At 35.4% G+C, this 16,724-nt stretch overlaps 1 protein-coding gene across 2 annotated transcripts in view; it reads right to left on the bottom strand.

The window, feature by feature from the left end:
- Nucleotides 1-16,724, bottom strand: part of VWA8 (von Willebrand factor A domain containing 8) — a 345,450-nt gene that overhangs the window by 285,605 nt on the left and 43,121 nt on the right. For both annotated transcript variants that reach the window (XM_059041719.2, XM_067016182.1), the window contains exon 4: nucleotides 13,756-13,866. In XM_059041719.2, coding sequence (XP_058897702.1) covers nucleotides 13,756-13,866 — 111 coding nt within the window. The remainder of the gene's footprint in view (nucleotides 1-13,755; nucleotides 13,867-16,724) is intronic.

Below are 16,724 nucleotides of genomic sequence, written 5' to 3'. Positions count from 1 at the left end.
GTTCATTGCAGTTCTATTTACCATAGCCAGGACATGGAAGCAACCTAAGTGTCCATCAACAGTTGAATGGATAAAGAAGATGTCGCACATATATACAATTTAATATTACTCAGCCATAAAAAGAAATGAAATTGAGTTATTCGTAGTGAGGTGTATGGACCTAGAGTCTGTCATACAGAGTGAAGTAAGTCAGAAAGGGAGAAACAAATACCATATGCTAACACATATATAAGGAATCTAAAATTTTAAAAAAGTTATGAAGAACCTAGGGGCAGGACAGGAATAAAGAAACAGACATAGAGAATGGACTTGAGGACACAGGGAGGGATAAGGGTAAGCTAGGACGAAGTGAGAGAGTGGCACTGACATATATACACTACCAAATATGAAATAGATAGCTAGTGGGAAGCAGCTGCATAGCACAGGGAGATCAGCTCAGTGCTTTGTGACCACCTAGAGGGATGCGATAGGAAGGATGGGAGGGAGACGTAAGAGGGAGGGGATATGGGGATATATGTATACACGTAGCTGATTCACTTTGCTGTACAGTAGAAACTAACACAACATTGTAAAGCAACTATACTCCAATAAAGATTTTTTTAAAAAGAAAAAAAGACTGATGTTTTAAATGAGTCACCATCAAAACAGATTCAGATTTAGTGTCATTTTCGATTCTGACAACATCAAAAACTTACCAAAACAGAAAAGAGTCAGGTTTTACACTGGTCTACAGCAGGTTGATCATAACCATAGTCCTGTAAGTCTTTCAAGTTTAAGAAAATTAGAAATAGAGAAAAATAGGAAATAAAGTAGGCCCCAAATGGTAAGAAGCAAGAAAAATATAATTTTTTTAAAAGTATTAAAGATGTGAAAAAAAAAAATCTTTCTTTAGCTGATAGATGCTGAACAAAATAGAAAATCTACTTTTTGGTCAAAATGCTTGAAATTCTGCTTTAAAAAAAAAAAAGAAAATCTTGCGACTTCCCTGGTGGTCCTGTGGCTAAGTCTCCACACTCCCAATGCAGGGGCCCCGGGTTCGATCCCTGGTCAGGGAACTAGATCCCGCATGCCGCAACTAAAGGTCCCGCATACCACAATTAAAGATCCCACATGCCGCAACTAAAAGATCCCGCGTGTGGCAATGAAGATCCCACGTGCTGCAACTAAGACCTGGTGCAGCCAAATAGATAAATATTTTTTAAAAAGAAAAGAAAAGAAAACCTCAATGACATTTCTCCTGTGTACTTAACAACATGACTAGGATTAATGCTGTTAAATTTATGTTATCACTCTCTCCTTAAAAGTCTCCTTTTTTGGTCTTTATGGCACTGTATTCTCTTAAAAAAAATTTTCTTTTCTGCCTGCCCATTCCATGTAGGTGGTGCCAGAACTACATCTTTAACCCCAAACTCTTCTTACTCTTCTTCTTCTTTACCCAAACTCTTCTTACTTTAACCCCAAACTCTTCTTAAGGTCTGGCCTGAGTAATCATACTTAATCACATAGTTGCAACCGCCACTATTACACTAATGACTCTCAGCCTCAGGCTCCCCCAAGCCCCACCACATAATCCTGTCACATGGATGTCTCCAACCAGACTCTAGAAGCACCTCAGGCTCTCTTGTACAACACTGAACACATCAGATTTTCCCCCAAACCTTCTCTTTCTCTTATCTTTCTATTTAAGGTGGGAGCACCATTCACCCATGCCAGGTCCTCGATTCCTATCTCATCTCCTACATTCAATTTATCACCATGTCCTGCTGATTGGACTTCTTTAATATTTCTGGAACTCATTCCTTCTACCACTCCTCTAGTTCAGGCCCTCCTTAAGTCTCAGATCTCCTCCCTTCTAAGTCCAAGCTCCTTAACTTAACGTATATGTCTACCACAGTATGGCATTTATCATTCCAATACTTTTCCTGATATTAGTTGCCACACACGTGGTATTTTTATAACAGTGAACTGGTTGAGATTTCCCCCATGCTTATATATACCATACTGCTTTACTAGAAAAATCTGTCTGTTTTATACTTACCCTTTCGCTTAAAATTTAATTTTCCCTATAGTAATTCGCCCCCAAACAATCTGAATATCTGAAGGGAGGAAAAAGACTGCCTCCATATTTTTTTAAGAGACTAAATATACAAAGAAATTTCTCAAATAGCAAAGCATTGACTTTCCAACTGTGCAAAAAAAAAACAGGCATTGCTTAATCAAGCCTCCTTTTAATAAGCTGTTGAATTTTGCACTATATTGCAGAATTCATTTCAAGTGTCTATGTGCTATCATAAAAAAATTAACTTTTATGAAAACCACTATTGGACTCAAGATGATCATCCTATTTTAAAAATAAGATCAATTCATGAATAAACCTACAAAACTGACTATCTTGTGGTAGCAGCTTTATTTTTTTTTAAATGCATGGATAGAAGTGACTTAGTAGCTCCTAAAGAACCAAAAAAAATAAGAATCTCTTTTTGCTAGTTGAGAAAAGGACAAATCTATAGAAATGGCTTCCAGAATATTAAAAATAAAACATAAACTACTTCTTATAAAAATTCATGTTTCAGCTAAGGTCTCAATTAAGCTTTCTTTCACAAGAATCTATTTACTCCAAGAAAACACAGCTCATAATAAAAAGAAACTCAGCTATATCTCAATTAAAAAAAAAAAGAAAAAAACTAAGTTATCACAACTTGTGGCAATATTACATTTAAAAAGCTAAAATTTTTATCAATCTTAGTTATAGAACAGACTAAATACTGTATTTAACTTTTAAACATTTCATAGAGAGATGAAAATACATGTTCTCTGAGATAAAACGAGAGATATATATATCAAAATTTAGTGGTTTCCCAACTGTGGGCCAGGGAAGACAAAGTCTTGACAACATAGGACAACAACAAACACTGCAGATCTGCTTTTATTTACTCCAGAAGACCTTGGTCAATTATGCATTGCACCTTTCCAGAGGAATCTGGAATAAGCTATAGAGAGAGATCAGAAGCCGAAGTCAAATACACAAAGGATCCCTTTCATCTCCCTTAATGGAGTTAGGTGCTGTGATCATATAGTTGAAAAGGAGTGATGGATAGAAAAAGACCTCTTGAAAACCTGATAAATAAATGCTGCATCTCTTCTCCAGAGTAAAATGCACACAGGTATATGTCTACAATAGAGACTTCAAGTTAAGAACCTATACTCTGAAAGAGGGATAGAAATAGAAAGTCACGATTTGGCACACACCATAGTAATAACTGTTGGAAGCAACAATCATCAATGGATGGTAAAATCAGTGGGTAAGAGTATGATAAGAAAAAGGATATTTGCAAAGACTCAAGAACATCTCCCCCAACAAGATATTTATAAGCGACAAAGGGAAAAAATAACACAGCAGTGAAGGAACCTGGTAGATACCACCTTACCAAGTGATCAGTTAACATACAGTAATGAAATGTATCAATTTCATATTATTGCTAAAAAAAAATGCATGAGCTTAACCAAATCATGAGGAAACATCAGACAAACCCATACCAAGTAACATTCTACAAAATAACTGGCCATGAAGAGAAGAAGGGAGGGGCCTGTTGCTAGAAAGGGAGATGGAGCTGGGGACAGTGTAGCAGCAGTCATTTTTTTTAATGATGCAAAAACTTGAGCATATTCAAATGATGATGAGGAGGAGGAACTGTCTTTGACAAAGTATCACTCCTACCCTTCCAAGACTAGCTCTCTGTACTCTGAGCTTATGGCATTCCCTCTCACCTCCTCCAAAATCTTCCGTCAACTATACAATAACTTATTTGCATTTTCAGATTCCTTTTCTTCTACATACATGTCTGTACTTTAAGAAAATCTACAGTCTTCTGATACCTCTTAATATGCTCCCATTTTCCCCTCCCTTATTTTCAAGCCTCTTGAAAACAGTCCACATACTAACTGCCTCTAATAAGCATCCATCACGCTTATTTTACTGAAATTGCTCACTTGAAAGTACCAAAAATAAAGCTGCCGAAAATCAAGCTTTTTCTTAATCTTTGTGTTCACCTGTCCTTCAATCCTCTTCCGTTGATCCTCTCTTGTGCTTTATCGTCTATGAACATTTACCAGGTTGGTTTCCCCTTGGCTTTCCCCAGCCCTCCCTCTGCATCCTGTCCTCTAAAAGGCAAGTGCTTCCCAAGAAGCACTTTCTTAACCTTTCTTAACCTTTCCCCCCATTCTTTTCTCATTGGTTATTCCACTGGCAAAGATCAAAACTACACCCACAAATTCTTATTCATTCACTGAGTATTAATTACATGGCAGGTGCTCTGTTATCTGCTATGTTAAGTATAACAACAACAATAGATAAGACTTTTCCATTTTCTTTATTTCATTATTCTTGAGGAATATACTGTGTGACCCTAGCCTTTCTCCTGAGCTCCATGCTCACATTTCCAAATACCTTTTAAAAATATCTCCATAAGGATTGCTCAAACTCAACATGCTTAATCAAATCAAGCTCATGACTTCTTCCCTAAACCAGGCCCTCTTCCTAATGTCTACTTCAATTAAAGTTTCACTGATTCTCCTGCCATCTGAGATTCATTACTTCTGATTCCTCAAACAATATAAGTGTAACCTCTAAATATCTCACGCATCCATGAACTCTCTTCATTCTCACTGCCACCGTTCCAATGGGAGCCTTCATTACTTCCTGCTTCTTTACTAAAAGAGCTAATTGGAGCAGGCACCATATCTCAATATGTCTAGTCCTCAGTTGTCCTTAAGGTGATGAAAGTTTACCTGCTGGAAAAGAGGGACTGAATCACGCCATCTATAACGTCTATTTCAGCAGCAAGATACATGATCATGTGAGTTATCGCAACTTAATTAAGAATAATTTTTAAAATCCTCCCATTGGGACTTCCCTGGTGGCACAGTGGTTAAGAATCCACCTGCCAATGCAGGGGACACCGGTTCGATCCCTGACCCATGAACATTCCACATGTTGTGGAGCAACTAAGCCCGTGCACAACTACTGAGCCTGCCCTCTAGAGCCCGCGAGCCACAACTACTGAAGCCTGCGTACTCTAGCGCCCGCGTGCTGCAACTACTGAGAATGCGTGCTGCAACTACTGAAGCCCACATGCCTACAGCCTGTGCTCTGCAACGAGAAGCCACCGCAACGAGAAGCTGGCGCGCTGCAACAAAGAGTAGCTCCTGCTCGCCACAACTAGAGAAAGCCCACGCGCAGCAACAAAGACCCAACGCAGCCAAATATTAAATAAATAAATAAACAAATTTTTAAAATTAAAAAAAATAATAATAAATCTTCCCATAAATAACAAAGTCCTACTGTATAGCCCAGGGAACTATACTCAATATCCTGTGATAAACCATAATGGAAAAGAGTATAAAAAAAGAATGTCTGTGTATAACTGAGTCACTTTGCTGTACAGCAGAGATTGGCACAGCACTGTAAATCAACTCTACTTCAATTAAAAAAAAATTTAATTTTTAAAAATCCAAACTGTTTTCTTATTAATTCAATGTTAAATTATTTATTTTATACAACATTTAACTGGCAATGAGGATGGATGCTTTATAGTGCAATTGGATTCAAAGATAAGAATATGAAAAGAGGATTATAAACTTATGACTGCTATAATTTTTTAGAAAAAAATGAAAGAAAATCGAAATGTAAAAGATCACTGAAGATTTTTAACTTTCCTCCCAACTTGCCCTTTGGTTATGTACTTATATACCCAGAGCATATGCAAATTAAAAATTTTTAATGTAGGCAAAATTATTGGCTAAAAGGAGAAAACATTACTATTTTAGTATCTCTTTGCTTCCTGATTCTTTCTTAAAATAGTCTATAAAATGATTAAAATACTTTAATCAGTACTGTCAAACTTTATTAATGCAGTCTGATCATATTTGTAAAGAACGATGTTAAAAACAACTGAATAGCAAATCCATTAAGTACTTTAATATATCAGCAGCATATTGTACCAGACTGTAAATCTCAGACTTAACAGGAGATGCTGGAGAGAAAAAAGCGTTACAAGTTTTGGGCCCAACAGAGGCCCAAGCATCTTAACCTCCTTGTATTAATGCCCCCTTTGCCCTCTGTCTACTCAGCACTTAAGTGTGGAACCACAACACTGAAGTTTTCCTAGTTCTCTCATATACCTGATTAATCTTCCCAGCAGGATTCTTAGGTCTTGAAGGAGTGAGAACCATGTTTTTTTATGTCATATTGGTGCAAAACTGGCTCACAGCAGGCTTTTAGTGTTTATGGAATGAAAATGTAACCATTCAGTTAAAAGATGCTGTTATGTAAGTTTAGAAAGAATTTTTATATGAAGAATACTTATCTATGCCCACACTTGATATGAAAACAGAACTGAACAAGTTTAACTGTCACCATGAGAGATGTAGGCTACATACTTCAAAACTTTTCTATACAGATTTTTAAATAAAATAATTGTGGTATAACTTTTCTTGTGAAATTAAAAAAAAAAAAGAAGGGAACAGTGCATATATATTTTATGTGGAATGAATACTGGTGATCATTCCTCAGTGTAGAAATTAGATCAACCATAAGGATCATTTCCTGCCCTTCAAGCTACAGAACTTCCAGAGACCTAATTTCTCAAATAGAAATCAGAAAAAATGCAGAAAGATCCTTCTGGACAAAGCACCCCATATAGCAGCTTTAACCACCTAACACGTGGATACAAAGTAGTTCAAGATAAAAGCAGCTGCATGACCTAAAATCATAAACTGTCTAAGCCCTGTTCTAGATTTGCTTCTGATTTGATAAAAGACCTTAGGCAAACAATTAATCTGGATGTCTGTGTTCTCATTTACTAAATGAGAATATCCTCAAGGGGTACTGTACAATGCCGCTATTTATGAATCAGCGCAGTACTAGAAAAATATTTAAAGCTGTAAAACCTATTAACATATAAATTATTATTAATACAGTCATGATCTAATGAAAATAGATTCCAAAGAACTTCAAATACTCTAAATGGTTACAGTGTAACAGCATTGAAGAAGCCAAAGAAAAATGAAAAAATTTATATTTCAAATTCTTTATTTTGAAATATCAGAATAGGATCAGATTGATTTTTGGTGGCTCTATCACCTGCTATGGGTGACTTAGATAAGTCACTTTCCTCTCTAAGCCTCCATTTCTTTCTAGTAATGGTGCTTATCTCATAGATTATGGTAAAGATTAAATAAGATAACCTCTGGCACGCAGTAAACCTTAAAAAGAAAACCACTTGCCTGTTATTAGTACAAATACTATTATCCTTGTAGCAGCTGTTATCATTGTCATTATCATCATCATCATCATCACCATCACTGCTCTTTCAAGGAAGTAGCATATGACAGAAAGAATCTATATTTTGGAACTGGACAGATCCTGGTTCAAATCTTACCACTGCTATTTATCAGTTGTATGACCATAGCCCTCTAAAGACTCTTATTTCACCTATAAGATGTGGAAGTCACCTCCAGCCTAAGGATGTTTTGAGGATTAAATGCAGTCATATAAAGCACCTAGCACAACAGAGGTCCCCTCAATGAAAGTTATTTTTTATCTCCCTTGATCCTTTTTAAATAAATTATATAAATCTGTCAAACATTTAACATATGAGTCGATAAGAGTTGGCCTGAGCAAGATGGCTACATGGTAAGGAGCCACGGCCTGAGTTCTGACTAATACAGAGGCCAGAGTAAACATAGAGAGCTTTTCCAACTGTCCTAGTGACAATTGGGACATATTATAATAATACGGGTGCAAAGGATTTGGTGCAGCTACTAGAATTCAATCATTCTCAAAAAACAAGTAAATGTTTTTCCCTATTTGCTAAAACAAGTAAACGGCACTTATACAAGATAAAAATCTCATCTTCTGATCAATAGCACTGTTATTCAATGTATTGAGTTGCTTTTAGTGACTTGTAACATTTAAGCAGCATATTACAAAAAGTTAATCCTTATTTTTCTACTAATAAAAGAGAATCGAGAATTATCTGAAACAGAGACTACATTAAAATATTATATAATTGTTTAAAGTGCATTTTATATGGAATATTAAATATGTATATTGTATATTAAGGAACTTGACATTATTGTGTCAAACAAATTAACAAGATTCTAGTGTGAAAAGAGTTACTGGTTTAGAAAAGTTGAAAAAAATCATTTGAAGTTCCCCATCCTAGCTTTCTACTCCCCAAATTAACGCTATATAGAGTGTCTCCTATCAGCCAGACATAAAAACTTAATCACAATTTATTTGTAGCTTAGCTAATTTGTAACAGCTTATATTTGAGAAATGCAATGTAGAATGACTTAAAAGTCTTCATCTCCAGGTCTTTGGACACAGCAGTCTTTGGCTCACAGGACAATAAACAGAATTAATGATAAGAATGTCAACAAGTAAGGTAAGGGAAAAAATTAGAGTAATAGATTTTTAAAGGGTTAGAATATCAACAATTTAGGCTTTTCTTGGGTTATTTTACCTTCAAAGACAAATGAAAGTTCATATGGTAGCAAAAAATCTTAATCTCCTTATTTCTCCATAAGTGTCATAATATGTCATATAAATTTTGATATTTCTGTTCTTTAACCTATTTTTCTTTTTAAAACGTTCCTATAATCTATTTAGCAAAACAACTGCATAAAAAATATTTAAGTGGGCTTCCCTGGTGGCGTAGTGGTTGGGAGTCCGCCTGTCGATGCAGGGGACACGAGTTCGTGCCCCAGTCTGGGAAGATCCCACATGCCGCGGAGCGGCTGGGCCCGTGAGCCATGGCCGCTGAGCCTGCGCGTCCGGGGCCTGAGCTCCGCAACGGGAGAGGCCACAACAGTGAGAGGCCCGCGCACCGCAAAAAAAAAAAAAAAAAAAAAAAAAATTTAAGTTACCTTCACGTTAACAAGTGGATAAGTTACAGTAAATATTTACATAGACAAACATGGGGTATATGTCAACATTTTCTTGACAGATGGTAACTTATTTATTTCATCAGTATCTCTCTCCTTTTCTATATCCACTCAGTTCATTGACATCTTACAGAAGCAATAGCCAATAAATGTAAACATGATTCAACCTGGTTAGTACTTTTTAACGCAAATTAAGTCTATCAGTTTGGCAAAGTACATACATGGAAATACTCAATATTGACAAGAATCCATGAGGCAATCACTCAGTGCATACTGATGAGAGTATGAGTTGGAGCACCCTTTCTGGAAAGCAATTTGGCAATATATGTATATCGAGACTCTTGAATATGTCTAGACCCTTTGATTATATTTCCAGCATTCAAGTCTAAAAAAATCATCCAAGGTAATAACAAGATCTAAGTACAGAGATATTCACAAAGAGTTATTTATAACAGTGAAAACTTAGAAAGAACCTGAATGACCAACAACATGGGAAGGTAGATAAAATGGGAATATTAAATATATAATGTCACATCTATTTGATGAAATACTGTACAGACACTAAAAGCCATATTTTTGAGGAATATCTAATATCACAGGAAAATGCTCCTAAAAAAAAATCAGGTTTTAAAAAAAGCAGACTGTAAAACTTTATATGCATGGTATACCATTTTTGTAAAAATTACTATACTTGATTAAATAGATATGAATATAGGCATCATAGAAAGAAATACAGAAAATATTCACATTGTTGGTCTTGAAGGGGAAGAGAAATAATTTTTATATTTTTCCCTATGCTCTTTATCACTTGCTCTATTATACTATCCTTCTTTACTATGTTTATTTTGTTTCCCCCACTAAAACATAAGCTCTATGATAGGAGGAATTTGTTTCTTCTGTTCACTGTACCTAGACACACAGCAGTCATTTCAATAAATATTTGTTAATTAATAAATACTATATGTGTATATACACACACATATATATCTATAAAATGAGCATTTATGACTTTATTAATCAGAAGAAATAAACATTATTTTGAAAGAAAATATAAATTCCCTACTACAGAATTATTAACCTAATTCTGATCTTCAAGAGTAGCAATTGAGTTCAACCTCTCATTTTATCATCAATTATCCAAAAATCCTGCATGAAAAAAAGCAGCCTAAGGCCATGACCCCCAACTCGGATTTGGGAGTTTAGTCAAGGTTTCCAGCTGAAATGTCAATTAGAAATTACTTGGACATCAGTCATATGTGCATACAATGTCAACCACAATGAAAACCGCAAACTTTTTCTCCTTAGCACCCACTAGATGGCCACAGGTATTTCTCATCTAGGTTGGCCCACCTACATTATGAAACCTCACCTGATGGTTATGTGGACACTGCCTTTCCCTTGATCCCAGACATCAAAGTCAACGGTTAAGAATATTAAATAAAAGAAATTTCTAAATAAAATAAAGATCTTTCACTCTAACAAACATGAATAGTTGGTAATCAATTGGTAACTTCAAATATTTAGAATTCAGATGGTAATTATTCATTCTGATGACTCAAAATAGATGTCAAAAGGACAGATATATTTTCCAATGGAAAGCCCCCTGGTCCCATCCAGATCCTATTTATTCTTAATTTACTTAAAATTTTAACAAGGTTGATTAACCAAAGGAGAAACCTGTCATAAAATGTAAGCGTCAGTTACATTCCAAACAGTTTTTAGGTGCTAGAGATATGCAAAATAGTTACATCCTAGTGGGGAAGACAGACAATCAACATGAAAACAAAGAAATAATTAGGTAAATTCAGAGAGTGATAGGTGCTCTGAAGATTACATTATGCATATGACAGCAGGGTTCCTGTGGAAAGGGCATGGGCGTGATCAGTGATTATAGAATGTTACGAGAATTTATAAGCTGAATGACAAGGAGGCAGGAATATACAGATCTGGGAGAAAGTCATTCCAAGCAGAGGAAATATCAGGTACAAAGGCTGGAAAGCACTTGGTCTATTTTTAAAAGAACAAGAAGGTCACTGTAGCTGGAGTCTACAAAGCAAGGGAAAGAAGGAAGGAGATGAGGTTGACAAGGGCGGGTCCTGTAGAGTGTGGTGGACTTGTTAAAGGGTCTGGATTTTATTCTGGATGTGATGGGATTGCATGGATTTAAGCAAGGAACTGATAGGATCCGATTATGAGCAAACAGTAAGGAATATTAACTGCCAAATAAGAGAGAAGAGAAAATGTGAAAATCAGATACAATCTCATAAATAGCCTGAAGCAAGTTAGAGAAAGGACTAACATGCCTATATCTCCATCACAGGCTCTGAAGGTGTCAGTGCATTACAGCATCCTAAATAGCTGATGTTTATCATAATAAGTAGGATTCACCAAGAAAACATGAAAGTATAAAATACTACCATATATTTACATAGCACTTTAAATATTTTACAAATGGTAAAATAGATATCATCTGAAAATATGCTTTTTAGAATGGCAAGGAGAACATAATATCAGAGTTTCACCTAAATAATATATATTATGCTTCAAGAAATAATTCTTTAGCTAATCAATAAACTTAGTTACCTAAAATGACTCCATTTCTGAGATTTCTAAATAGGCAAAGTTTTAAGCTGTCTTTAAAATAACCAACATACAAAAATCCCTTTCTCTTCCTTACTATTTGCATTGCAACAATCATCTAGGTATAAAACACACTCAAAAAATATGTTTTGAAATCCATGCTCTACCAGACAAAATCAGTTCTTTCATCGTCACTTAAATATATTCCTATCCCCTCTCCTCTACACAGGCTGTGGTCTCATTTTCTAATCTCTCTCCTTAGCTGCTCACTATCTCAACTCAAATCCCATCTCCTTCATTTCATCCTCACTGGGTCCAGAAAAGAAGCAAGCATTGTAAAAGTACATTTTTTCCCATTTATAATTAGAAATAAAGTGAACATTTGGCATTATGTGAATAAAATGGATGTCTTTAAATACACTTATGTGCCTCATCCACAAAGCATTACTTTTTTCATTGCTGGAAGTCTGAACTTCTCAGATTTTCCCACAATATGATGCTAAGTTTGCTCACCACTGTTTAAGGTAGTTATTGGCAAATCACTTTAAGTACATTTTTCCTTTTGGAATTAATTAGTAATCTATGTGACAATGTGAATATTCTGGTCTCCAAAAATTCTTTCACTCAGTGCTTCTTACAATTTCACTCTTTTAATTATAAGTAATAGTGTGTACTCCTGGGAAAGCTTCAAATTTAAAGAACTATGAGTTCTTTCCTCGCCCCACCCCAAATGCTCAGTCATACCTCCACAGAGGTCAGCTCTGTTTATGGATTCTTGTGTTTCCTTCTGGAAATGTTCAATGTGTACACAAACATTTACACATTTCTTCTATTTTTCTAAATCACAAATGGGACCATATTACATATACTGTCTTGCAACTTCATTCTTTTTCAGTTAATATATCCTGGATTTCTTTCCTATCACCTCATATAGATTCATCTCATTTTTTTTCATGGTGACAGAGAATTCTAGTTACCATTATTTATTTAATTAGTCTCCTAAATGTACATCATTATAATTTTCACTTACAGTTTTATATGATATCAAACAATGCTACAATAAACATCCTTGTATATATAACTTTACATGCTTTGTGTGAATAACATTGGAAAGAAAAAATGCTAGAAATATTACTGCTGGATACAAATATGTTTGATTTCTTTTCTTTTGATAGATAATCACCAAATTTTCTTTCAAAATTGCATCAATCTACGCTCCCATTAACAGCAATGCTCATTCCTCATCCCTTCTTCCTCATCAACAATGGACATCAGCAAATTCTTTAATCTTTACCAATCTAATAGGTGAAAGAAAAACAGCAGCTCACTAGTGTTTTAATTTTGTTTGTTTGTTTGTTTTTGTTTTTTTGCGGTACGCGGGCCTCTCACTGTTGTGGCCTCTCCCGTTGCGGAGCACAGGCTCCGGACGCGCAGGCTCAGCGGCCATGGCTCACAGGCCCAGCCGCTCCGAGGCACATGGGATCTTCCCGGACTGGGACACGAACCCGTGTTCCCTGCATCGGCAGGTAGATTCTCAACCACTGCGCCACAAGGGAAGCCCTAATTTTTATTTTTTTAACAAGAAGATCAAGCATCTTGTCACGAATTATTGAATATTTGAAATCTTTTCTCTATGAAATGTGTAAAGCCTCTGTCCTTTTTTCTATTAGGTATTCCTAACAAAGAAAAATATTTAACATTTTAAGCAATATATTTAAAGAAATGTACAACAAGCTTCATTATAATTTTCAAAAAATATTATTTTAATTGGTGACCTACACCTAAGTACTCTCTCCAAAAAGCTGAAGTTCCTGGAAGTATATATCTAATTTCAGTATGTTTAATAAACCTTTATAAATGACCTTTATATTGAGAATACTTTAATAAATGTGCTAGAGAATTTCCTATATTAAAATCGCCTTAATTCTTTTAAAAAAACCCCACAAATTTCTATAGGCAATTAATAGGAAGCAACTGAAAATTAAGAAATCAGCATATTGATCTTTAGCTAACATTTTAGAACCACTAATTTCAACTATGGCTTCTTATTTAGTACTAAACTAAGAAGGCATTTCCAAGAACATGAAAACCAAAAACCTAAATTAAATCTGTCTTGAGAGAGCACAGTACATCCATCTTTCACTATTACATGAGCTACTCTTTTTCTACTTCAAAAATCAATTTCTTAAAGACCAGGAGTAAACATGTTGGAGTGTGGTAAGCACTTGCCTGATCGATGTAAAAAGCCGTTCCTGCGCGGATCTCTCGACGCTGTTTGAGATCACTTTCGGTGGTGTCTCTTGATAAGGCGATGTATTCAACCTCCCGTTTGGTCAACTCCTGAAGAGCAGAGCGTGTAATTGTCCCAAAACAAAAATCAAGTTCCCAACATATGCTTTGGAGCCAGTTATCTGACAATGTCACTCTACAGAAGAGCATTTTAAATGTAATTCTAGATTAAAGGCTTTTGAGCCTCAGCTTTAAGAAAAATGCAATAAATTCAGCATTAATCAAAATATGTATATATCTCTCCTCAGAGCTTTACTTTTACTGTAGGCAATAATTTATGACTTAATTACTTACTACTTAAGCAATAATAATCAAAATTAGATCTTATAAATCTTAATGTCTGCTGTAGAGTTCTTTTCAAATATCAAGAGTAATAATTTGGCTATTACTCGATTTTCAGACAAACGATAGTCATCTCTGTAAGTAGTGTTCCTCTTTTTTTTTAAAGGGTGATTTAAATTAATTTACTCCACGAACCAATGTTTACCAACTACATACTGATACAATATGTTAGGTATTTAACAAGTGTGAAAATAAGGTAAATATCAATAGTCAGGAGAGACACATACATAACTATTCAGGAAGGAAAAGAAGAAGTAAGATGAGAAGGAGGAGGGGGGTAAGGGGGTTATTATTTCACACACACAAAAAAATCATTTGATTTGAAGGAGAAACCATCCAGAATCCATTTCTTTTAGAATAATTAACCTATCTCTAAATTAATTTTGCCATATATGTAGAAACTATGTACAAAAAGTTTTTAACATTATCTTTGGTTTTACAACGTTGAATTAAAAGCAATGACATGCTCCAATCCAATAAGGCATACAATATGTTTTTACTAAACAGGAAGAACAAATTAATTTACTGGACGAGTATAAAGAAAAAAGTTGAATGAGCATGCCATTCTTTAATGGTGAAAGGGGATATTTCCACACAATGGGATTGTTTTCTCCATCGTGTCTCCATGTGATGTTGATAAAAATATATTATTATTGTCATTTAGTTTTTTAAAATGTGCTGGTTCCCATGCACCCATAAATTTCAGTATATGTGGAAAGAAGGGAAAAGTTTTAAACAGAGAAGACATACACTGTAGTGGTGAAGCTGTGGTGATACCAAATGATGTTTCTCTAAATAAGAATGAATTGCCCATGAGAGCACAATTTTGGAGTTAAGTAGCAGGTTTTCTTTTAGCAGATACCTCCTTCTGACTTCTGGAACACATCACAGTGCCTTCCTGTCTTGTTTAATTGATTGTCTGAATACGATCTCCCACACTGAAAAACCCTGTCATTCACATTGGTTGACAAAGTGGTGTATGCCTCTTACTGTTAAATTGTACCACGGTAGCACTCTGAACTGCCACAATGAGGATGTTATCCTCAGTCTTGAGTTTCCTGGGACTCTTCACCAGCCAAGACAAGCACCAAAGTCCCCTCAGCTGCTGCTTCACAGAAGTGGTACCAGCAAGCTCACACACAGCACCAGCAACAGCAGATGGGAGAGGCGGCAGAGGCCTGTTGAGTTTTTTATGAACTATCTACAAAACTCATTTTATATGAGTGAAATATGAAATAAACGCAACCATCAAATTATTTCTATTTAATTTCTCATTTGGGGGCAACAGGCTTGCCCCCAAATTTCTGCCTTTAAAGATGTCATCTACTCTGGCTATTACTATGCATAGGATCCTATATCTAATGACAGCAGTACCCACTGCAGAGCTTGGAAGGCAGCTTAGGCTATTAAGTTTTCTTACATGTATTTCCACATCCTAAAGCCGCCTCAGCTCTAATTCACAATTTACAGTTTGGTGGTTGTTGTTTTTTTAAGATACAAGCTTTATACTTATAAACTTGAGTTGCATTTTTGAGCCAACAAGACTCCTATGATCTCCTAGCCTGGCTCATTCCACATTTCTAACAAGCTTCAAAGTCTTGCTGGAAACAAAATCAAAGTGAGATATTGTGGCCTTTGAAATAAGCCAGGCAGTGAGTGCACATCTTTAAACTAAAGAGGTTCTAGACCTGGGTTTTCGGTGGCTGACTCTGCATTCTTAGACAAGACACTTTTGCCTTGTATATTAATAAAGTGAGGATACTACTACAATGGCACGTTGTACCTCACAAACTGGTTCTAGGAACATATAAAAGATATGAAATTTATGAGCTAGAGGGAGTTAGTTTCTGATATGTCCATTCTATTTTTATCATTCCTGCCCTACATGATTTTGAAAGTACCAAGATAAATTCACCACCGAAATAAAAGAGTACACGAAGTATATTTCAATAGCTTAGAAATCAATTATTTAATATCAAGTTACAAAAGGAAACTTTAAGTAAGTTTTTTCTCTTCATCCTAAAAAGTATCTTTGGAACAGACCAACTTCATCTGATAGGGTTCTCCCTTGAATCATTAGAGCAATGCCTATTAATGCTGACAAAGTAGTAGAAAAAAAGTCCTGTAAATTTTTTTTAATTTGTGTTGAGATTTGAATATTTCAACTCGCTTCACAACCGTACTCAGAGAACTACAAACATTTAAGAGAATAACATGTCAGAAAGGGGAAGCAATGTGAGATCTGAAGTCTAGCTCCATCATTTACTCGCTGGATAAAGCTTGAGTGAGTTATTTAATTTCTCTGAACTTATTTTCTCATCTATTTAAGAAAAAAAAAATGAGTGCAAGTTAACACATAAGAAAGATTCTGTAATCCTTAGGCTCCCTTTAAAGACCACATAACTCAAAAAATCAGAATTATCTGGCTTTTCAAAATGTGGACCAAAGATAAAAGAATGTTCCTGAGTAGTATAAAACTACACTTTGTTTTGTAATCTCAGTGTTGCTGATTCTGTCTGCTACTCATTGCCTGAATTTAGATACATTTCTTTCCTACTGGAAGTGGA

This window comes from Kogia breviceps, chromosome 16 (assembly GCF_026419965.1).
Source record: "Kogia breviceps isolate mKogBre1 chromosome 16, mKogBre1 haplotype 1, whole genome shotgun sequence".
Taxonomy (NCBI): domain Eukaryota; kingdom Metazoa; phylum Chordata; class Mammalia; order Artiodactyla; family Physeteridae; genus Kogia; species Kogia breviceps.
This window is presented reverse-complemented; position numbering and strand designations above follow the sequence as displayed.